This window comes from Schistocerca piceifrons, chromosome 3, assembly GCF_021461385.2.
Source record: "Schistocerca piceifrons isolate TAMUIC-IGC-003096 chromosome 3, iqSchPice1.1, whole genome shotgun sequence".
Classification (NCBI taxonomy): Eukaryota; Metazoa; Arthropoda; class Insecta; order Orthoptera; family Acrididae; genus Schistocerca; species Schistocerca piceifrons.
This window is the reverse complement of record NC_060140.1, coordinates 513,200,827-513,226,531: the sequence shown is the minus strand read 5'-3', so window position 1 is coordinate 513,226,531 and position 25,705 is coordinate 513,200,827. Positions and strand designations below refer to the sequence as shown.

Below are 25,705 nucleotides of genomic sequence, written 5' to 3'. Positions count from 1 at the left end.
GGTGGTGGGGAATCAGCATGTTTCCACTGTTTTGACTGTTGTTTTGTCTCTGGACTATAGTAGTGCACCAAAATTTCATCTGTAGTCTGAAACCAGTACAAAAAATCTTCTTTGTTTTTCCTAAAACAAGCCAAACATTGTTCCGATACGTCCATTCTTATGCGTTTTTGATCCAGCATCAAGAGTCGCAACACCCATCTTCCAGATAAGTTTTTCATTTATAATTCTTCAGTTAAAATGTGATACACCCTTTCAGATGACATCTGGCAAGCGTGAGAAATTTCACACACTTTCAATCAGCAATCCTCTATGACCATTTTGTGCACGTTTGCAATGATTTCTGGAGTTGTGACACATCTTGGCCAACTACTGTGCAGATCATCATCTAAACTCTCTTGACCAAATTTAAATTCGTTTGTCCACTTGGCAACAGTTGAATACGAAGGAGCAGAGTCCTCCAGTGTATTCTGGAAATTGGCATAAATGTCCTTTGCTTTCATATCTTTCTTTACACAGTACTTAATTTCTGCTGGAATCTTGATTTTTTCCATCTTCACAAATCACTATGTGGGAACAACAACAGAACTACATCACCGCCACAGCTCTCTTCCAAGAGCACTGACGTGGCATGTGTTTACAGGCAACAGTTGAATGAATATCACGTGAACAAATCGTTGCGCTAGTGCTAACCTCTCATGGTGATTCTGAGAACTTGTCAAACCGCCCTTGTAATTTTCTAACTCTCTTACATTGGAAATACCTCTTTACTATAAACAGATGAACTACCTACCCAACAGACCAGAACCACTGCAAAGTCAATATCGAACCCCACCATACTCAGTTTGACCTACAACTACCTGTGGGCCTGTGCTACTTCCACCTAACAATCTGTTGATACCTTTGCAGGAATTCCCAGCCTCCAACCTTCCCATACCTTTCTTTCCTAAATCTGAGACCAAACTCACAACTGTGGGCAGAATCACTGTCCGCCACTTTAATCAAAGTCCTATACCCAAAGTCATGATCTTATCATTCACCATACAGGTAATTTTTCTCACTTGTCTGATTTGATACAGTATGTTTGACTTCTTTCAAAAACAAATAAAATTCTTTAAATTTCTGGTAATCAGATCGAGGTCTTCTAAGTGGCAATCAGACATACAGACTGCTAATCTACAGAAATAGACTTCAACAAACTACTGTTTTCTCAAACCATTATTGTTATATACTGATTTGTATAAACAAGCTATAAGTTCCTCCTCACAGCTTCTTTTTATTTCCTTACATTTGTAATTCTGGATCTGCTCTCTGATTCCAAGGAATCTTTTGAATAATAATAATAATAATAATAATAATAAATTTATAACTCACTGGTAACATAAATAAATACAATTTCATTATCTGTTTTAATCAAATAATTTTTATAGCCCTGTATTTGCTTGTGTCTGAATGTTCCACAGAGTCCTTAATATATTTTAAATAGTGCAGCCAGGTTTTATAAACTATTAATTAAACATAAACTTAATAACACAACTAATACCAGGGACATGAGATTCTAAATATTCCGTTATAACAGTATTATGTGACATTTCATTATCTCAGCATTCTAGGTAGGTGAAAATCAGTTGACACATAAAAGTAAAACCAAAATCTCAGAATTATGTGAGATTATTTCTCATAGGCTATTCTGGTCTGTATTGGTTCCATATGTTCTATGCAGCCAAAGTGATGTTAAGAATAATTAATAGAAGACTTGAAAAAGTAATGGAGGAGAATCTTGGCGAGGAGCAGTTTGGTTTTAGATGGAATACGGGCACCAGAGATGCAATAGGGCTCCTACAAATCTTGGGAGAAAGGTTTATTGAAAAAGGAAGAGACCTATATATGTGCTACATCGATCTAGAAAAGGCATTTGACAGTGTGGTTTCGGACAAGTTGGCGACTATAATGAGGGAAAAGAGAGTGGACTGGAAAACCAGAAGACTTATAAATTCATTATATCTTAATCAAAAAGTTTCAGTTAAAGTGAGAGGAGAAAGAACAAACTGGATCAGACTAGGAAAAGGAGTAAGACAAGGATGCTGTTTATCACTTACTCTTTTCGACCTCTACTTGGAAAATATGATTGACCAATGCTCATTAGATGAATAAGGAGTAGAAATTGGAGGAAAAAGAGTAGGGTGTTTGAGATTTGCTGATGAAATGGTCCTTCTAGCCACAGGGGAAAAAGAATTACAGGATTTGGTGGACACCATTGCTACTAACGGAAAAAAATATGGAATGAAAATTAACACAAATAAAACAAAAGTATTGGCACTAGGAGGAAATAAGAAAATAAAAATTATGCTGAATGGAGAAACACTAGAACAGGTGCAAAATTTTAAGTATCTTGGAAGCAGGATAGACACCGACTGGAAGTGCACCACAGAAATTAAAACAAGGATAGCAATGGCAAAAGAGGCGTTTTATAAGGAAAGGAGAATCTTCTGCAGTGGTCTGGACAGAGAACTCAGAAAGAGGCTCATAAAATGTCTTGTATGGAGTGTTCTTCTATATGGTGCTGAAACATGGACAATGAGGAAAAAAGACAGAGGAAGGCTGGAGGCTTTTGAGATCTGGACATGGCAGAAGATGGAAAGAATACGTTGGATGGACAAAGTAAAAAATGAAGAGGTACTGAGAAGAGTGGGAGAGAAAAGACAGTTACTAGATGTAATAAAGAGAAGAAAAAGAAATTGGATTGGGCATATATTAAGAAAGAATGATGGACTGATAAAAACAGTTTTAGAAGGTTATGTAGAAGGGAAAAGGAAGCAAGGAAGGAAGAGATTCCAGATACTGAATGACATGATGGACGGTACAACATACAGCAGCCTTAAGAAGGAAGCAATGGATTGCAGAAAATGGAGAGGCAAAGGACCTGCTAATATAGCAGATAACTGATGATGATGATGTTCTATGAATATAAATGTTACTACCAAAGCTTGAATTTTGTGCTGACTGTTTTGAAGTGTTATTGAAAAAAGTGAAGAAAAATCAGTAACTCATTTTTCCTCACTTTCCGTCAGTAACACATCACAATAATGAGTAACTCATTTACTTCATGTATCTTCAATAAGGCCTCACAACGACCACCACAAAAGTCAAGCTTTGGTAATAAGATTTTTATTCTTCTATCCGCAAGCAAGGATATACTGTGGAATTCGTAAAAATTCACTGATGCCATGAATGTTTGTGGAAAGAATATAGTGATTTAAAGGAAAGCAAATATTGATTACAGTAGCTATTCCTCCATTATGATGTACCAGATGTGATGATTTAGAATGGTGCAGTAATTCAATGTCTGATTGAAACCTCAACAAATCCATGAACCATGGACCTTGCCATCGGTGGGGTGGCTTGTGTGCCTCAGCAATACAGGTAGCTGTACCGTAGGTGTAACCACCACAAAGAGGTATCAGTTGAGAGGGCAGACAAGCATGTGATTCCTGAAGAGGGTAGCAGCCTTTTCAGTAGTTGCAGGGGAAACGGTCTGGATGATTTACTGATCTGGCCTTGTAACATCAACCAAAATGGCCTTCCTGAGCTGTTACTGTGAACGACTGAAAGCAAGGGGAAACTGCAGCCATTATTTTTTCTGAGGGCATGCAGCTCTGCTGTAAGGTTAAAAGATAATGGCATTATTTTGGAAAAAATAATCTGCAGGTGGGGACTACTCAGAAGGATCCCGTCATCAGGAGAAACAAAACTGACATTTTATGGATTGGAGTGTGTAATGTTAGACCCCTATACTGGATAGGTTGAAGTTAGATATAGGGGGTATTAGTGAAGTTCGGTGGCAGGCAGACCATGACTTTTGGTCTGGTGAATATAGGGTTATAAATATAAAGTCAAATAGGGGTAATGCAGGAGTGGGTTTAATAATGAAGAAGAAAATAGGAATGCAGACAGGCTACTATGAACAGCATAGTGAACACATTATTGTAGCCAAGGTACACATGAAGCCCACACCTACTACAGTAGTACAAGTATGCATGCCAATTAGCTTGGCAGATGATGAAGAGACTGAAGAAGCGTATGATGAGATAAAAGAAATTATTCACATAGTTAAAGGAGACAAAAACTTAATATTGATGGGGGCTGGAATTTGATAGTAGGAGAAGGCAGAGAAGAAAAAAATAGTAGGTGAATATGGACTCAGTGAAAGGAATGACAGAGGGAGCTGCCTGGTATAATTTTGCATAGACCATAATTTAATCATTGCTAACACTTGGTTTAAGAATCATATGAGAAGGTTGTATTTGTGGAAGAAACCTGGTGACCATGAATGTTTCATGTTGATTATGTAATGATAAGACAGATATTTAAGAAACAGATTTTAAACTGTAAGACATTTACAGGGTCAGATGTGGACTCTGACCACAATTTATTGGTTATGAACTGTAGATTAAAAACTGAAGAAATTAGAAAAAGGTAGGAAATTATGGAGATGAGTTTTGGATAAGTTAAAATAACCAGAGATTTCTGAGAGTTTCAGAGTGAGCGTTAGGTAGTGGTTGACTAGAACAGGGGAAAGGAATACAATGGTAGACAAATGGGTAGCTTTAAGATATGAAAGAAGCAGCAGAGGATCAAACAGATAAAAACACAAATTCTAGTAGAAATCCTTTGGATAACACAAGAGATATTTAAAAAATCATAAAAGTCATTGATGGTGACCAAGAAATGAATACAGTATGCAGATTCAGAAGGATGTAAAGTGCAGTAGTTATTCGGACACGAAGAGGCTTGCTCATTTATAGAGTAGCATGGAGAGCTGCATCAAACCAGTTTTCAGACCAAAGACCACAACAACAACAAACTTTTGAAGAATCTAAGAATATTGTAAATATGTTCAGCCACTGACAAAAATTTTTAATATGTATTTAGAATGATTACAATGCTAGTTCAGACTAATGACTAACAAGTGTACATTCTCAGATGCTGAGTAGGAACTGGCCATTTGGAGCTGAAAATACACTTAGAGTACATTTCCTGTTTCTTCAGGCACCTGTGAAATATTATGTTATGCCTAAGACATGATACTGATGTTATTGTACTACAGTTTGTGTTTAGTTATAACCTATAGAAATAGACCATTTTCCCCTTAACTAAAATAGGTAAGCATCTCCTCATATCAAGTTTGGAGTTAATTTACATTTGTCTGTTAAGCCACAGAAATTCTTAATGTACATAATGATGAAATGTCTCTGGGTGTGCTAGTAAGCACACATATAAGATTGTCTATGGCTTTGGTCTGGTACATACATAACAACTGATGGAACACAAACGTTATATGTGACTTTTAAACACCAAAAAGTTTTCTACTCCTCATCTTAGCATACCTAAAAGCCTCTCTGTGGATTGAAATTACAGTAAGAGTTGGACAATACATTTATTTAAAACAATTCAGTGATAGCATGTTATATGCTGCTGAAAGAGCTTACATTCACTTGTACAATGTGTCAGCCTATTGATGATGGCAATTTTTGGTTTACAGCAGAAAGGACATTTAATGCAGTTCACAATGTCTAGCTATCAACTCATTAGATAGGGCAGTCAGTGTTCAAACTTAAAGAAATGCATATCATCACCACTTATTGTATACATAGCTCATTACATTGTGCTTGTCATCATTATGTCCTTTAACTCAGAAGTTCTAAGAAATTTTTGATGAAACATCAATACAGATTGCTGATCAAGCTCAGCTGCAATCTTGAGATGATGTCAGCATGGTAAAAAGACTTTATATTGTACGCAAAAATTTCAGTTAAATTCTAGGCAGTTATTATGAAGATTCAAAAAGAAATACTTGAAGAGGAGATAATGAAAGGATATAAGCCTCATAGTGAAGTATTATGTATTAAATAAACTTTATTTTTGTTTCTTTCACAGCCTGCTTTAGGGAGGTTATTGGCAGTACATGTAAAGTGACTGGAGACAATTACTGTGATTTTGAGATGAAATTAAGTAATGAGTAATTTTTTAACAATTTATAATTGGTACCCAACACATTGTCTTCAGATAACACTTCAACTCTGATATAAAGAACTAAAAATAATCACTTCCATTTAGAATACCTGTTAAGATCAAATATAAAACATGCAATTGTATAAAGAACTGAAAATACTCAAGCTAAAAGAAAAGGCTGAAACAAAAATTTTAAAAAGTAATGTGTTAATTTTAATGACTGCATGCATCAATGAAATGCCCAAGCATTTCTATGTTTATTTAGATTGTTACTCAGTATTAACAGGATGCAGTTTGCATTGTGTAAGGGTGTGACATGTTTTGGATCTGATCACCCTCTGACATTGAGCTCTGAACATTATTAAAATGATTATGTCTTCAGAAACTTCAGCAACAGTTATAAAAATGTCAGACATGCTTCATTAACTTTTATGCAATACTTATTTTGTTGAAGCAATTAATTTATGACTCTATACTGTGTAACAAAACTAACCAATAGTAATAAAACAAATTCTAAACTTATTGTTTTTATAGAACCAACTAACTTGGCATATTACTTTAATATGATTGGCAGTAATGATGTGTTACTAATTGAAACACTTTGTTGGATGGTTTGTTTTTTTTCTGTGTTGTTGTAACTAACTATGTAGTAACACTGACTTCCCTTGCAGGTGCCGTACTGCGCGCAATTGGTGAGCAATACCGCGTGTTGTGTGCATCGGTAAATCACGTGGCTCCTACACTTCCTAAATATTAATATTTTTAGCCATAAAAGCTATCTGTTTGTCTGGTCATGATTATGTATTTTCAAATTGAAAGGACTCATTATTTATTGGGATTTCTGATATTATGCTGAGATATGATGTGTAGAGTATTTTCTACATGCTGCCATACCTAGGAAAATTTTTTGAAAAAAAATTTCCTGTGTAGTTTTAGAAGCATACAAGTGTTGACAGCTAATGCAAAAAATTATAAATTAAAACAAAATGTTGAGTTTTCATAACAGTTATTCATGGGATCTTATTTCTGACATAGGTGACTTTCTGTACAATATTCAAAAAATGAGATACCATAAGTCAATAATAATAATGGAAAGAGTGCAGGTAATCACTCAGTGTTCAGTTTAGGGGGTGATTAGATAACAGGCTTGTAAAGAAAAGTGAAAATATTGCTAAGAAGAAGGACATTCTCCAAAAGCTTGGCAATGTTTTCTACCTCCTTTACATGTGTGTCATTTGCTCAACATCTCCAGCATACAGCGAGTGATTACTTGTGCTCTTTCCCTTATTTATGTTCTTGAGGACTTTCCATTATCGTAGCAAAGTTGCTATTGTAAGACTAATACAAATTTAAATAATAAACTGTTGAATGGAGCATTTACAAATGTACTAAATAAGAAACATACGAATAAAACGAATGAACAAAATATTGACATATATGTTCCAGGATTGAATCGTAGCCTTTGGGACGTTGGGTTTCTCCTTCTTTGGTTTCTGAAAATGGAGGGAGCAGTAGCATTTTTTTTATTTTGAAGGGAATGAAGTGCTTGTTCTGCCTAGAGTACCCCTGCATTCATACACCTCCCTCCCCCCCCCCCCCTGCCCCCCCACCCTCTCCTCCTCCTGTTCTTTTTATGTACTTGTAAAGTCATTCCATCTGCAACATCTGACACGCTTCTTCGCAGTTTCAAGTATTCTCTTTCTCTGAAGGAAGTACATACAGTCATACTCATATTTAAATTTCTTACTATAACTGTTGGTCTTATCAGCATAGTATCCATCATCATTATCTTCTTCACATAGCATTTTATGTACCTCACATTTAAGTGAGTAATTATGACTTTTATCATGCACCTATGGCTTGTAACATTCATGGTAACATTTGCCATATGCTTTATGAGTGTATTTTGTCTTAAACTTTAACACTGAGCAAAGGCGTATTTCCTGTCTGGTCCTGTACCATGCCATATGTGTATATCACATTTATTTAAGTTACTTACACATCATGTTCCATAGAACTAAACAGGCCTACAAGCAGATTGAAGCTAACAGTTGAATTAAGTCTTATTCTTACAAAGGCATATTATGCAACTTCAAACACACAATAATGACCTGTTAGCATCAGAAATAGATGTTAATTATCACACACTAAATGTACCACACTGTCTAAAATTCCGTGGGGTTTAGCTGGATAACAAGTTAAAATGAACAGTGCCTAGGCCAACTAATCAGGAAGTCCAGTTTAATGTGTTTCACCTTTAGAAACCTCCTACATTGTGTTGACCTGAAGACGTGTATGTTAGTTTATTTTGCATATTTCCTCTCCCTGTTATCTTACAAAATTATCTTTTGAAACAAGCAATATGATTATTGTATTAAATAGATCTCAATATGCATCTTCTCTCTGCAAAGCTCTGTGATGTGGATGGCAGAGGATACATCCCATTATACCAGTTATTAGGGATGGATATTTGTCATTAAATGAATATATTAAGATTGGGAATTATGATTGCTTTAATGCCTGTGTGCTCTCTGGAATTGATCTAATCTTGTCTTCATGATCCCTGTGGGAACAATGTGTTATGGTTTGTAGTATACTTCTCAATTCCTCACTTAAGAATGGTACTTGAAAGTTTCTAAGTAGGATTTTTTACAAAAATTTCCATCTAACTTCAAGCATTTGCCAGTTTAGTTCCTTCAATACCTTTGTGACACTCTCCTATGGGTCAGACAAATCTGTGACCATACATACTGATCTTCTTTGTATCTGTTTGATATAACCCATTAGTCCTATTGGGTATGGGTCCAAAACAGTTGAGTAGTGTTCTAGTATGGGTCACACAAGCGGTTTGTATGCAATCTCCTTCATGGACTGATTATATTTCTGTAGTATTACACCTATGAACAGCAGTGTGCCACCTACTTTACACATGACTTTAACTATGTGATCAATCCATTTCATATCCTTAAACTTTTTACATGCGTATATTTGTATGAGCTGACCGATTGCATCTGTGACTTGTTGATATTGTAGTCATAGGATAGTACATTTTTTCTTTTTGTAAAGTGAAAGTTTTATATTTTCGAACATTTTAGCAGGTTCCCAGTTTTGGTACCACTTTGAAATCTAATAATGAAATGCAGGTTTTTTCATATAGTGTTTCACTATCGATAACTTCATCACATGTGAAAAGTCTGAGGCTACCATTAATATTGTGTACAAGATCATTAATATACAACATAAATAGCATGAGTCCCAAAACACTTATGTGGGGCACATCTGAAGTTACTTCTACATCTGTCAGTGACTCTATCGAAGATAAAATGCCCTTCACACCAGGAAATCCTCAATCCAGTCACAAATGTTGCATAATACCCCATATGTTTAACTTTTGAGAACAAGAATATGTGTGAGGCAAATGCCTTTGAGAAGTCAAGAAACACTACATTTATCTGACTCTTTGATTTGTCAGTTCAGGATGTCAAAAGCATAAGTTGGGTGGTTTTACATTACTGACTTTTTTTGGAATCTTTTTGAGATATGTCATTGCATTTGAATTCAGAATATGTTCTAAGATTCTACAACACATGGGTGTCAGGGATGTAGAATGGTGGTTTTGTGGATCGTTTCTATTGCCTTTCTTGTAGGTGACTGTGGCCTAGTCTTTCTCCCAACCATTGGGTACAATTTTTTGTTCTACAGTTTTTCAGTGTACTATTGATAAAAGAAGGGCTAACTCAGCTGCAAATTCAGTCTCTCGTTTGAGTCTTCTATCCAACTCATAAACAAAGAACCAGGGTTAGTATTTTTGTAGTTGCTGGTGCAAGCCTTCCACCCAACTGAGAACCAAAGAGCCAGGGTCAGTTCTGGGAACAATGCTGCAGATTGGGAGCTTTGTTGGAGCTCTGTGAGAAAGGCTGGGATTCTAAACATTCTCTGCCAGGTGCTGGGTATCATCCAAGTATTAACTCTGTGCCCAGATGACAGGCATCATTTGTCCCAATGTGTACCACAATGTGCAGTTGGATGCACCCTGTACCCTCAGTGGTAGCCAGAATAGCCTCTTCAACATATTAAATGAGGCCTCCAGGCATACACAATGATTGCACATGCTGTTCCTTTTGTGCCTTGCGGCCATTTCCCTAAGGGGTAACGTTGTTTACAGCACATCTGAACTGTTGATGATTAATGCACTCCTAGCCTTTTGCATTTGCCTCCTCTTAACATGGGACACAGCATGAGTACTAGTTACTAAGGTTTTTTCCCATTCCATTCATGTATGGAGCATGGGAAGAATAATTGTTTAAATGTCTCCACGGGTACTGTGTTTAACCTTTTCCTCACAATCCTTATGGAACCAATACAAAGGTGGTTGTAGTATATTCCTAGAATCGTCTTGGAGAGCCAGGTCTTGAAACTAAGTAAGTAAGCTTTCTCAAGATAGTTTATGTCTGTCCTTAAGAGTCTGCCAGTTCAATTTCTTTAGCACGTCTGTGACACTCTACCACTGATCAACAAACCTGTGACCATTTGTGCTGCCATTCTGTGTATTAGTCCTACTTGCTATGGATCCCACATACTTGGGTAATTTTTTAGGATGAGTCATACAAGTGATATGTAAACATTCTACTTTGTAACTTGAATGCATTTCTCCAATACTCTACGAAAAAACCAAAGTCTACCATCTGCTTTACCCATGACTTAGCCTATGTGATCATTTCATATGACTTCAAAGTACTACACTTAGGTATTTGTATGACTTCTCTGACTCCAACGGAGATGCATGGATATTAGAGTCATCAGCTACTGGGCTTTTTCATTTTGTGAAGTGCACAATTTTACATTTCTGAACTTTTAAAGCCAACTGCCAATCTTTGCATCACTGTTTAAATCTTATCAAGGTCTGTCTGAATATTTATGCAGCTCCTTTCACACAGTATTTCATTATAGATAGTTGCACTATCAGCAAAAGAGTCTGAGGTTACTATTAATATTATCTGCAAGGTCATTAATATGCAACATGATTAGCAGAGTCTCGGTCGGGCACACAGTTTTAATCTGCCAGGAAGTTTCTGATCAGCAGTGGTCCCAACACATTTCACTGAGGCACACCCGAAATTACTTCTACATCTGTCAAAGACTCCCATCCTGGATTATTTGCTGCTTTCTCCCTACCAAAAAATCCTCAGTTCAATCACAAATTTCATTTGATACCCCACATGATGTGCTTTTCAAGTAGACGTGGTAGTGGGTCAAACACATTTTGGAAAGCAAGAAATACTGCAACTACCTGACTAGCTTGATCCAAAGTTTACAGTATTTCATGTGATAAAAGTCCAAGTTGGCTTTCATGTGATTGATGTTCTTGGAATCTGTGCTGGTTGGCATGGAGAAGGTCATTTTGTTTGATATATCTCATAATGTTTGAGCTCAGAAGATTTTCTAAGATTCTACAACAAAAAGATGTCAAGGATATTGGACAGTTGTTTTGTGGATCACTGGTACCACCCTTATAGTAAATGGGTGTGACCTATGTTTTTTTCATAGCTGCTGGACAGAACTTTTGTTTTGGGGATCTACACTGGATTATAGTAAAAGAGGGGCTAACTCTCCCTTGTCCTCATATCCCCAGCACAGGGCATCTGGATCTACCATTGACACACCACTCACATTCAAGTACATTAGTACTAGTAGACCCTGTACTTTCTGCTGAAGATACAGTATCCACAAGAAAAGATAACAGTTGAGGTACCTTTGATATCTCTGGTACATGACTCTCAATAGCCCTCCCAACATGCCCATTCATGACAGCTTCCAATCGTTTGACGGTAGTTGGGGCTATTTTCCAGCTGTTTATGGGCAGCAGCTAATTCATCAATTGCATACAGCAGGGCTGCATTGTGGCTAGTGAGATATTTGACAGAACAATAAACAAATAACTTTAAACAAAGATTACTGACTCTCTTCCAACTTTGGGATTGGTGCACTTGTAAGGATAATGCCTTTTAGAACTGAAAACTGAAGTGATTAACAGCCAAACTGAGATACCCATTACAACAGAAGAACATGGTATACAGTTTACTGTTTCACTTAACCATTTTTGAAGTAATGCTCATTAACACATTCAACACTAGTGTTAATTTACAATAAATGCAGATAATCTATATTCCCCACCCCGTCCCCCCCTCCCCCCCTTCACATGAACAATGGACCTTGCCATTTGTCGGGAGGCTTGCGTGCCTCAGCAATACAGATAGCCGTACCGTAGGTGCAACCACAATTGAAGGGTAGCTGTTGAGAGACCAGACAAATGTGTGATTCATGAAGAGGAGCAGCAGCCTTTTTAGAAGTTGCAGGGGCAACAGTCTGGATGATTGACTGATCTGGCCTTGAAACACTAACCAAAACAGACTTGCTGTGCTGTTATTGCGAACGGCTGAAAGCAAGAGGAAACTACAGCTGTAATTTTTCCCGAGGGCATGCAACTTTACTGTATGGTTAAATGATGATGGCGTCCTCTCGGGTAAAATATTCTGGAGGTAAAATAGGCCCCCATTCGGATCTCCGGGCAGGGACTACTCAAGAGGACGTCATTATCAGGAGAAAGAAAACTGTCATTCTATGGGGTGGAGTGTGGATTGTCAGATCCCTTAATCGGGCAGGTAGGTTAGAAAATTTAAAAAGGGAAATGGATAGGTTAAAGTTAGATATAGTGGGAATTAGTGATGTTTGGTGGCAGGAAGAATAAGACTTCTGCTCAGGTGAATACAGGGTTATAAATACAAAATCAAATAGGGGTAATGCAGGAGTAGATTTAATAATGAATAAAAAAAAAATAGGAATGCAGATAAGCTACTACAGACAGCATAGTGAACGCATTATTATGGCCAAGATAGATGCAAAGCCCACGCCTACCACAGTAGTACAAGTTTATATGCCAACTAGCTCTGCAGATGATGAAGAAATTGAGGAAATATATGATGAAATGGTTCAAGAGTCATAAAAGAAGGTTGTATACATGGAAGAAGCCTGGAGACACTGACAGGTTTCAAATAGATTATTTAATGGTAAGACAGAGATTTAGGAACCAGGTTTTAAATTGTAAGACATTTCCAGGGGCAGATGTGGACTCTGGCCACAATCTATTGGTTATGAACTGTAGATTAAAACTGAATAAACTGCAAGAAGGTGGAAATTTAAGGAGATGGGACCTGGATAAACTGACAGAACCAGAGGTTGTAGAGAGTTTCAGGGAGAGCATTAGGGAACGATTGACAAGAATGGGGGAAAGAAATACAGTAGAAGAACAATGGGTAGCTTTGAGAGATGAAATAGTGAAGGCAGCAGAGGATAAGGTACATAAAAAGAGAGCTAATAGAAATTCTTGGGTAACAGAAGAGATATTGAATTTAATTGATGAAAGGAGAAAATACAAAAATGCAGTAAATGAAGCAGGCAAAAAGGAATACAAACGTCTCAAAAATGAGGTTGACAGGAAGTGCAAAATGTGTAATCAGGGATGGATAGAGGACAAACATAAGGATGTAGAGGTGTATATCACTAGGGGTAAGATAGATACTACCTACAGGAAAATTAAAGAGACCTCTGGAGAAAAGAGAACCTCTTGCAGGAATATCAGGAGCTCTGATGGAAACCCAGTTCTAAGCAAAGAAGGGAAAGCAGAAAGGTGGAAGGAGTATATAGAGGGTCTATACAAGGGCAATGTTCTTGAGGACAATCTTATGGAAATGGAAGAGGATGTAGATGAAGATGAAATGGGAGATATGATACTGCGTGAAGAGTTTGACAGAGTACTGAAAGACCTAAGTTGAAACAAGGCCCCGGGAGTAGACAACCCTCCATTAGAACTACTGATAGCCTTGGGAGAGCCAGCTCTTACAAAACTCTACCTTCTGGTGAGCAAGATGTATGAGACAGGCGAAATACCCTCAGACTTCAAGAAGGATATAAGAATTACAATCCCAGAAAAAGTAGGGGTTGACAGATGAGAAAATTACCGAACTATTAGTTTAATAAGCCACAGCTGCAAAATACGAACACGAATTCGTTACAGACAAATGGAAAAACTGGTAGAAGCCAACCTCAGGGAAGATCAGTTTGGATTCCGTTGAAATCTTGGAACACGTGAGGCAATACTCACCCTACGACTTATCTTAGAAAATAGATGAAGGAAAGGCAAACCCACATTTCTAGCATTTGTAGACTTAGAGAAAGCTTTTGACAATGTTGACTGGAATACCGGCTCTCAAACTCTGAAGGTGGCAGCGGTAAAATACAGGGAGCGAAAGGCTATTTACAATTTGTACAGAAACCAGATGGCAGTTATAAGAGTCGAGGGGCATGAAAGAGGAGCAGTGGTTGGGAAGGGAGTGAGACAAGGTTGTAGCCTATCCCTGATGTTATTCAATTTGTATATTGAGCAAGCTGTAAAGGAAACAAAAGAAAAATGTGGAGTAGGTATTAAAATCCATGGAGAAGAAATTGAAACTTTGAGGTTCGCCAATGACATTGTAATTCTGTCAGAGACAGCAAAGGACCTGGAAGAGCAGCTGAACGGAATGGGCAGTGTCTTGAAAGGAGGATATAAGATGAACATCATCAAAATCAAAACGAGGATAATGGAATGTAGTCGAATTAAATTGGGTGATGCTGAGGGAATTAGATTAGGAAATGAGATGCTTAAAGTAATAAATGAGTTTTGCTATTTGGGGAGCAAAATAACTGATGATGGTTGAAGTGGAAAGGATATAAAATGTAGACTGGAAATGGCAAGGAAGGAGTTTCTGAAGAAGAGAAATTTGTTAACATTGAGTATAGATTTAAGTGTCAGGAAGTCTTTTCTGAAGGTATTTGTATGGAGTGTAGCCATGTATGGAAGTGAAATGTGGACAATAAATAGTTTAGACAAAAAGAGAGTAGAAGCTTCGAAATGTGGTGCTACAGAAGAATGCTGAAGATTAGATGAGTAGATCACATAACTAATGAGGAGGTATTGAATAGAATTGGGGAGAAGAGAAATTTGTGGCACAACTTGACTAGAAAAAGGGATCGGTTGGTAAGACATACTCTGAGATATCAAGGGATCACCAATTTAGTATTGTAGGGCAGTGCGGAGGGTAAAAATTGTAGAGGGAAACCAAGAGATGAATACACTAAACAGATTCAGAAGGATGTAGGTTGCAGTTGGTACTGGGAGATGAAGAAGCTTGCTCAGGGTAGAGTAGCATGGAGAGCTACATCAAACCAGTCTCTGGACTGAAGACCACAACAACAACAACAACAACGTCTATTCCTCTCAAAAGAGAAAACTAATGTAATGTGATATGTTAGTTATCTACAGTAACTTTAATCACAAATGTCAATTTACATCAAAATAACTTATCTATAACACGTGAAACTTATGAAATTTTTCAAAAATATGTGTTTACAAGCATTCAAAAACTCTCAAAAATATGCTTTTTTTCACGTAAATATGCAATGAAATTAGGGAACAATTGTTTTTGAACAAGGGTGTTGTTATCAAAAGTACCTGAAAAGAACAAATTAAGATTACTATCAATGATATAGTACGAGCTTTTTTCAGTACTCTCAAATGTTCAAAAATATGTGTTATAATATGATACATATGAGTATTGACACAGCCGATGAAAGATTATGTGAAAATGACACTAACACCAAAATATTAGAATCTTGAATTTTGAATCAAAGCTATCTGACATATATGCTTTCAAAGAAAGAAAATTTGGAAATCAGTTTATATATGCAAACATATGTGCAAATTGCACTGATTTTCTATGTGTTTGAATTTGGGAGACCTTGTACATTGTTGTGCCAAAGAGCAACACTGCAGTGCTGGTCTGTACATTCAAAATAATGAAGCCTCTCTAAGGATCATTAAAATCTTTCACCCACTTCCCAAAACAATTAGTTTTTACCATTTTTTATTGGTGAAAACAAAAATCAGTACAATCAGCACTGTGGTTTTCTCAGTCACAGTACAAAGTCCAAAATAATTTTGATGTCATTTTATCTTCTTGTCTTAATATTGTGAAAAGGAGAGTTGGTACTCACCATATATTGGAGATGCTGAGTCGCAGATAGCCACAACAAGAAGACGGTCACAAATTAGCTTTTGGCCAGTATGGCCTTCATAAAAAATAGACTACACACACACACTCACACACACACACAGACACACACACACACACACACACACACACACACACACACACACAAATGCAATCCACACACACATGACTGCAGTCTCCGATAACTGAACCCAAACTGCAAGCAGCAGCACCAGTGCATGATGGAAGTGCGACTGGGTAGGGGTAAGGAGGATGCTGGGGCAGGGAGGGGAAAGGATAGTAGGGTGGGAACTGTGAAGTGCTGCTGGGAAGTGCGCAGGGACAAGATCGAGAGAGAGTAGGGCAGCTGTGTGCAGTCGGGAGGTTAGACGTTTGGCAGGGGAGGGGTGGGGGGTTAGCAGAAAAGGAGAGAAGGAAAAAGACTGGGTATGATGGTGGAATGAGGGCTGTGCAGTGCTGGAATGGGAACAGGCAAGGGGCTGGATGGATGGGGACAATGACTAATGAAGTTTGAGGTCAGGAGGGATGCGGAAATGTAAGATATATTGCACGCATATATTGCGCTGCATAAATATTTAGTCAGATATGATAAGATTTAAAAGTGGTACTAGGATTGGCAATTAGCATTCAAAGTTCAGGAATGGAAAATTTTACACTTCACAAAATGAAAAAATATGGTTTCCCATGACTATAATATCAATGAGTCACAGTTGGAATTAGTCGACTCATACAAGTACCTGATGTACACTTTGTAGGGATATGAATTGAAATGATAACATAGGCTCAATGATTGGTAAAGCAGATCATAGATTTCAGTTTGTTGGTAGACCACTTGAGAAATGCAATCAGTTTACAAAGGAGATTGGCTAGAAATCACTCATGAAGTCCATCCTAGAATATTGCTCAAGCATGCGGCACTTGTACCAAATCAGACTAAGAGGGGTGTTGAATGTGTACAAAGAAGGGCAGCACAAATTGTCACAGATTCATTTTACCCATGGTAGAGTATGACAGACATTCTGAAGAAACTGAACTGACAGACTCCTGAAGGCAGACATAAACCATCCTGAGAAAGCCTACTTACTTAATTTCAAGAACTAGCTTTAAATGATGACTCTATGAATATACGAGGGTCACCCACAAAGTAAATTCCGTTTCTGTTTCTATCTGTGGCAGCTCTACAGTCACAGTTCTGAACATGTGCAGCAGTTACTCTGACTCAAGGAGAAGAGTACGCCATTTCCAGATCACTCCTGCCGATGTGTGCTTTTGTAGTGTTTCTTTATAATGTCAACTGTAATTGAAAATGCTGCCACGTGTGAAATCAGATCTGTGATTTGTTTTCTAAGCGCAAAGAAAGTTAAACCAAAGGAAATTCATCAGCAAATCTGCAAGGTTTATGGACAAAATGCTATGAGTGATTCAATGGTTAGAAGATGGGTCAAACTGTTCAATGAAGGACATGATCAAATGCCCGATGAAGAACGAAGTGGCCCCCCCTCTGTGATTACTGATGAACTGCTTCACACAATTGAAGAGAAGATTAAGCACAATCAGAAGTTTACACTTAGTGCTCTTGCTATGGGTGTTCTGCAAATCTCACGATCACTAATTCATGAAATTGTTACTGAAAAACTGAAATTTCAAAAACTTTGCTCATGTTGGGTATCCAAAATTCTTACTGAACAACACAAAAAACAATGGATGGGCAGTGCACTTCAGTTTTTGACATGCTACAATGAAGATGGTGATTGTTTTCTTTCTTGGATAGTCATGGGGGATGAAACTTGGGGATCGTATGACACCCTTGAAACAAAATGGCAGTCACTGGAATGGAGGCACACATCATCCCCAATGAAGGTTAAGCCTAAGCAAATATTGACACCTTGAAAAGTCATGTGCACCATTTTTTGGGAGAGAAAAAGCATTTTGCTGATTGTTTTCTTACCACGAGACCAAACAGTCAATGCACATGGTTACTGCGAAACAATTAAGAAATTGCGCTGTGCAGTACAGAACAAGCACCGAGGATTACAGTGAAAAGGTGTTGTTTTTTCCACAATAATGCCTGACCTCACACAGTGAATATGACGAAACATCTCTTATGTGAATTTCACTGGAACATGTTTGGTCATCCTCTGTACAGCCCGGACCTCACTCCTAGCGACTTTCATCTCCTCTTACACCTAAAATCTGACCTTGGTGGTCATGGTGGTCAACACTTCAATGATGATGATGAGCTGAAAGAACATGTTGCCACATGGTTGAATACACACACAGCAACCTTCTATGAAGAAGGCATACAAAAACTTGTACCATACTATGAAAGTGCCTACAAAATTTCGGAAGCTATGTAGAAAAGTAGTTTAACAGTTGTAGATTTTTGTACAATAAATATTTTTTCTGTATCTGTACATGTTTGTTTTATGTAACCAAATTGAACTTACTTTGTGGCCATACCTCGTACCACAACCCCCTACATAACACTCTCGTAGGGGTTGTGAGGACAAGATGGAATGGGAAAAAACCCTAATAACTGCTACAATCGAATGTACCATCTGCTATGCAATTTACAGTGATCTGCGGAGTGCAGATGTAGATGTAGAAATATTACATCATAAGCAGACAAGCCTGGTGCAGACATCTCATCAGTGTGAATTATTCTATTTGGAAATTTGCTTACAAATGTGAGGGTTGCCCAGAAAGACAAATGTGAAACATTATTATATATTATTTGAAGTCTCTTGAGTGAGTGCACTAAGTTTCTGTCACTTTTGATACATAGCATAGATGCAGGACAGTTTCATAATGGTGTCTGTAGGTGATGTATGTTACAAGCAATATACCGCCATTGAACTTCTCACTGCAGAGAAGGAAACTATGGGGAATAGTCACAAATGCTTGTGGAAAGTCTGTGGAGCATCTGCTGTCAACAGAAGTACAGAGGGTGAGGTCATCAGAAGGCAGTTTGGCAGAGCTCCATGATTTGTAGTGGTCGGGGAGAACATCCATGGCTGTCACAAAATGGCTCTGAGCACTATGGGACTTATAACATCTGAGGTCATCAGTCCCCTAGAATTTAGAACTAGTTAAACCTAACTAACCTAAGGACAAACACTCATCCATGCCCGAAGCAGGATTAAAACCTGCGACTGTAGCGGTTGCGCTGTTCCAGACTGAATCACCTACAACTGCTTGGCCAAACCAGCCGGCTGTGGCTGTCACACCTGACATGTTGCAGTGAGCTGATGTTGTCATTCAGAAGGACAGATGAATTACAAATTGGCAGTTGACACTGCATCTATCAATCAACAAAGGAAGTGTGGCTGAAATTATCCACACTCTTAGATATTCAAAAGTGTGTGCAAGGTGGGTCCTGTGGTGTCTAATGGTGGGTCACAAATCACACAGGAAAAAACATTTGTCTTCATTTATTGCAATGTTTTGAATATGAGGGGGAGGCGTTCTTATCCTGAATTGTGACAGTTGATGAAACCTGGGTTCACCATTTTCAGCCTGAAACATAATGACAGTCGATGGAATGGCGCCATTCCCACTCCCCACAGAAGAAAAAATGCAAAGCAACTGCATCTGCTGGTAAGGTTATGATCACCCTGTTCTGGGACCATGAAAGTGATGCCAAGAGGTGGTACCATTAATTCAGAAGCATATGTCAACACGTTAACATAACTCAAGACGTGCTTCTGGCAACTTTGGTGCCACAGCAACTCAGGAGATGTTTTGCTGCAACATGATAATGCTTGGACCCACACAATTCTGAGGACTGCTGAACACATCAGAAAACAGGGTTAGACAGTGTTACTCCATCCATTCTGGAGTCCTGACCTGCCCCCTCAGACTTCCACTTGTTTGGGCCATTAAAGGATGCCATTCGTGGAAGACATTTTGAGGATGGTGAGGAGGTGATTCACACAGTAAAGCACTGGCCCCACCACCAGGACAAGGACTGATACTGACCCAGCATACAGGCCCTTGTTTTGTGCTGGAGGAAGGCCATAGAATGGGATGGAGATAACATGGAAAAATAGGGTGTGTAGATAAAACAACATCCTTCTGTGTGAGTAATTCTCATTGTGTTCAATAAAGAATTGTTTAAGGAAAAAAATGTGGTGCATTACTTTTCGAGCAACCCCCATATATTGATACTGCCATATGCTGATTAGGCCCATGTGGAATTAGTGTAAGATTTGTGCTGGAAAGTATGTACATGAACTTTTTAGAAAGAAGGGCTGTTGTTTAGAAACTTAATGTTGATTTCTCCAGTTACATGAATGTGTTCATACAAAGAGTCAAGATTTGAGGGTGCAGATTCAAAGCTAGAGAACTGTCCAACATCAGGTGGATTATATATTACACAGGTGAGAAACTCTGTGAACAGTTTAAGCTCAATGAACTTGTAAGTGGGTATATATTTATTTCAAAAACAGCAGTGTAATCAATTAATTATTCAGTTGACAACAGCTGATGAACAGAAAGCATTTCTGTTCATGGTTGTTGAGAAATGTTGCCGTTGATGTCTTGAACCCACTAAGACTCATCATGAGTGATGAGGCTTGGTTTCACCTGTCTGGGTGCATAAATTCCCAAAACAACTGGTATGGGTTGACAGAAAATTCACACGCTATCCACCAGAGACCATTGCATGATGCAAAAATTGGTGTTTCATGTGCCATTTCTGCCACATGTGTTGTGGGGGTTCTTTGATATGACAGTGAACGGTGATGTGTATTGGGAATCCTGGAGGAGTTTTATTTAAACTTGACACAGAAGAGGAGGGTCGTTTGATGTGTTGACTTTACGTGTCGATTTCATGTGTCCCACCATGTAGTAAGGATTTGGTGTTTCTTCTTGCTTAACCTCTTGCCCAAACTGAATGTCTCATCATGATACCACTCTCAGGAAAAGAATAAGTGATTCAGTCTTCATTTGATATTACACAAATTAGTTAGGAAATCTCTTATGCTTATTCTCTATGTATAGCAGGGGAAAATTTGCCTCCTACATTGCAATCATGATCTTCTGAGGGCATAAGTTTATATTACAGTATTGATGGCCTTTGTGCCAGTTTGCTTCCTCTCATTTTTTTCCATTCATAAATGCTGCAACTTGAAGTTCAGATAAATGATCATACGTGTTGAAGTCTGAAATAAGCGAGTGCCCCCAGCTCATTGAATTCCTTGAGAGTAGGTCCACATATGCATTTTGTTGGATGCTTTGGTGAGCAGAAATCCAGAAAAAGTTCACTGAAATTCCATGCCTCTGTAGCTCAATCACTGTTCCCAATATATTTAGAAATTTTTGACCCACAAGATAAAATATTATTCTGAAGTTGGCACAGTTAATGTGAAAAGTTCTTAATGCTGATGATTTATGTTTAAGGAGCAGATGGATGTTGCATGAAGTGAGAAGCTTGTAATGAAAATAATAATAATAATTTCGAAGTGCTTGTTTCTGGTGGTGATCTGGATAGTAAGAAAATGTTTTTATTGAGTAGTGGTTACTGTTTAGGAACATGCTTTCCATTTCAATAAATCTTTATTTATTTATTTATTTCTACCACATCAGTCTCATATTTTCTCTTCATAATCTATGTATCTGCTTTCCTGTGAACGTTTTGTTTGATTTTAATATTTTTTCTGTACATATTAACCCTTACATATTATACCAGTTATCTTTACATATCTGTGCACCCAAAAATCATAGTTCTGTGATGCTGGTTGTATCCACTATACATAACTTGACGTTATGACAAGATGAGTAGGCATTACTGTTTTGTCCTTTATTATTACAAATACAAAAAGAATGTAATGAGTCACTGTTCATTGACGTAACTTCTTTTTAGATATGGAGAAAATACAGCTGCATGGTGAATATTGTATTGCTTTGGAAAAGACAGGCAAAAATGGCAGATTGATTTACAGTTATAACCTCATTGTAGAAATAGGGTTTTTTTACTTGGGCCTGTCATTAGTTAAAGTAGATGAAAATATATGTGATTTAGAAGTGGACAAAAATTTTGAGATGCAGAAACCCAAAGAACAGTTGTAACTTCTGCCTTTGCTTCACATGGAAGAATTCAAAACTTCATTACTTTAAACCCTGCGTAATATATATTCAGTATTACACATCACAAATTATTCTGCTTAGTGAAGTAGAATTCAGCGTATATACATGTATATATATTTGTTATAAATATATATATTTATTATGAATACATACTCATGACCAAGATGACACTAATATAATTTTCTTCTTAGAAAATATTGGTTTTTGAAATCTGCTGCACTCACAGCATGGATATGTTTGTGCACTTAAAAATATGTACCTGTTGTTACCCTTTAGTTCCTAATTTTTTGCAGTATTAATAATTCTTTAGTTGTTACTTTCTGCATAGCACTTTTCAAGGTCTGTAATGGGCAGCAGCACATTCACGCTATTTTTGAAATTGTGTTTGTTTCATGCAGTTTTCTTCAAGGTTTCTACAGCATGAATATAACAATTATTCTCTTATATTTATTACTGCAGTTGTTATTTCTAAGCAACAACAGTTGTTTATCAAGTTGAAATATTAAGTTGCTCATAGTAAATTATCAATATATATATGTGAGCACATCATGTCTGTTGGTTGAAAGTTTTATAAGATTGCTAAACAAATTGTGACCTGAAGTTTTAACTGGAGCATTTGATTTCAGCATGTGCTCTGTTGGATTTATTAATTTGTTAAGATGCCAGCCTTCATTTTTAAATACACTGCCTGACAAAAACAGTGAAGCACTAGGAAGAGGTTATGTGATGTTATTTTGGTGATTTCAAAATCAATTCAGATTTACAAAGAACTTGGCAGTATGAGCTCACTTATTGTCTCCTTAAATGGGATGACCTCCAACTGTTGTAACTGATCCTTGATGTCCTTGATATCCTGAATACTGGCAGTAGGATAGAGTTAATGTCAAAGCTGTCTCATGCATGTTCCACAGAGGACAGATATAGGGATCATGCTGGCCATGGGAGTGAGTGTCTCAGTATGATGTAGACAGTTCATAGAGATACATGCTAGTTGTGGACAAGCATCATCCTGTTGAAAAATGGCACCATAATACTCTCCCCTGAGAGACAACACTGGAGTAGGGAGGATGTCCATGATGTGCCATTGTACCTTCAGAGATCCTTCAATCACCACCAGCCATGACCTCAGATCATTCTCAATGGCTCCCCACACCATAATGCCAGAATTAACAACACTGTGCTTCTCCAAAACACTGTAACCTCTCCTCAGGTAGCCACCAAACAAGCTGACAGTGGTCATCGCCAAATAGAATGTGATGTCATTAATCAGCGGTCCATGCTTCCTGGTCATGGAACCACTCCACACACAGTCATTTCTGTTGCGATGTTAACAGCAGCATTTGGTAATTCCCTTTTCTGTCTGCTGCTAATCTGTGACTAATGGTGAGTGATGACAGAGAATGATGCAGAGAATCTTGTACTTGTTTGTCGGATGGCAGGTGCAGATGTGAACGGGTTATGATAGGCTTGGTGCACAATACAGTGATCCACCATTGTCATGGTCACACGTGGTCAGCTGGAACCTTGATGACAACTATGCTTGCCATCATGTTCCCATACTGTCCAGTCACATCCAAATATTCCACAAATGTGGATGTGTGTGAATTGACCAGTTGGTAAAGTACAGAACGACAGTGGGGCCTCTGTCAAACTCTGTGATGTACTTTAAATGTTGTCTTGCATAAATTTGTAGCATCTTTGAGTCCTTCATATTGACACTCTCCACATCTTCTGTATACCCTAATAGGCCTGGTAACAACCTTAAACATGAACAACACTAATGCATTATGGTGACTGTTCTACCTGACATAGAGAATTGCAACGCTTAATAATTTACACAAATGCTGATGGTGTGTACGTGTATGAAATTCCACTGACATTGGATCATGTCATCTGGGTGCTTCACTTTTCTGTCAGGCAGTGTGTTATTTGAGTTTTCTTTATTTTTGATTTATTGATAACAATGTGACATGATAACTGTTCATGTCTCTGTTTATACTGTGTGCATCTGACAGTCTAAAGGACAAATGAGTTTAATTGGCAGTAAGAAAAATTATCATTTTATAGTTTATACTGAGAAGATATCTTACCTTTGATTCTCTATACCTGTATTTATTTAAAAATCACACTAAGAAATACTACTCTCAAATAAAGATAGAAGGGAATTATTGTTTCTTCCAAGCACAATATACCTGTGTGAACACAAAATGACAATAAGTAAGTTTTGTCCATTTACCAAAAGAGAGAGAAGGACTGGAAAGAACTGACTTTTTCAGGGATTAAGTAGGAAATTCTCACAGTGCCACAGGTCAAGGAAGATAGAACAGAACAGTCACTGTTGATTTTACAGTCATTTATTTATTTATTTATTGAGTCCTTTGATCATATGTAGTACAGTGTACGGGATGATATGGGACTTATTACTAGGTGCAAAATGATACATATTTTAATAATAATTTTTCAACAAGCTACCAATTTAGTAGTTGTAGTTCTTACAATGATACAATGTTAAAATTACAGTAGCTCTAGTTCTTAACAGTTATTCTGGTCCAAGTATTCCTTTACTGAGTAGAAACAGTGGTACTGTAGATATTCTCTGACAGATCTGTTAAAAGCACTAATATTTTGTAAGCATTTTATACTATTTGATAGTCTATTATAGAGTTTAATACCCAGATAGCATGTACCTTTCTGATAAAAACTGGTATTGGCTGGGGGTACATGCAAGTTATATTTTATTCGAGTATTATAATCATGTATATCTTTGTTTTTTAAAGTATCATCATCATTTCCAGTCATATACTTTTTTACATACATTAGTGTGTCAACAATAAACATACACGGTAGAGGTAGTATATTCAGTGCTTTAAATATTGGTTTGCAGGACTGTCGAGCACCACTCCCTGTCATAATCCTAATGGCTCTTTTTTGTATTCTTAATGTCCCTTGAGCTGCTGGGGAATTTCCCCAGAATATGAGTCCATACTTGAGATGGGCATTGAAGTACACATAATAGGCACACAATATTGCCTGTTCATTTATGCATTGTTTGAGAACCCTAAGAAGATAACAGCCCATGCTCAGCTTGGCATTAATTTGTTCTATGTGATTGTCCCATTTTAAGTCTCTTTGTATCCAGATGCCGAGAAATTTTGTAGCCTCATTATTTGCAATAGGGTGTTGATTGATTTTTATTTCTGGATATATCAATGTGGTGTTTTGGTGGTTATGGAAATTTAAGGCTACTGTTTTGTTGTAGTTTATTATTATCCTAGTATCACTTAGCATTACCTCTTGGGTGACTTCCTTACGTAGTCTTTGAATAGCCTTGTTTCCTCCAATATTTTCAGATCTTTTGTCAGCTAAAGAAGTACCTACATCCAAAATCTAATATGTGTCATGTCAAGGTTTTGTGTTTATTGCAGCCAGGTAAACAGAAGTTATTTCTGTGCTGGTTTGTTTGTATTTTCATTTTGGATATGCTTTTATTTGAAATTAAA

The 25,705-nt window shown here is 37.5% G+C and overlaps 1 protein-coding gene across 1 annotated transcript in view; it reads left to right on the top strand.

Moving 5' to 3' along the window:
- Nucleotides 1–25,705, top strand: part of LOC124788789 (protein kinase C-binding protein NELL1-like) — a 466,052-nt gene that overhangs the window by 376,203 nt on the left and 64,144 nt on the right. Inside the window, exon 16 of the mRNA XM_047256072.1 lies at nt 6,681–6,730. Within this exon, the coding sequence (XP_047112028.1) occupies nt 6,681–6,730 (50 nt within the window). The remainder of the gene's footprint in view (nt 1–6,680; nt 6,731–25,705) is intronic.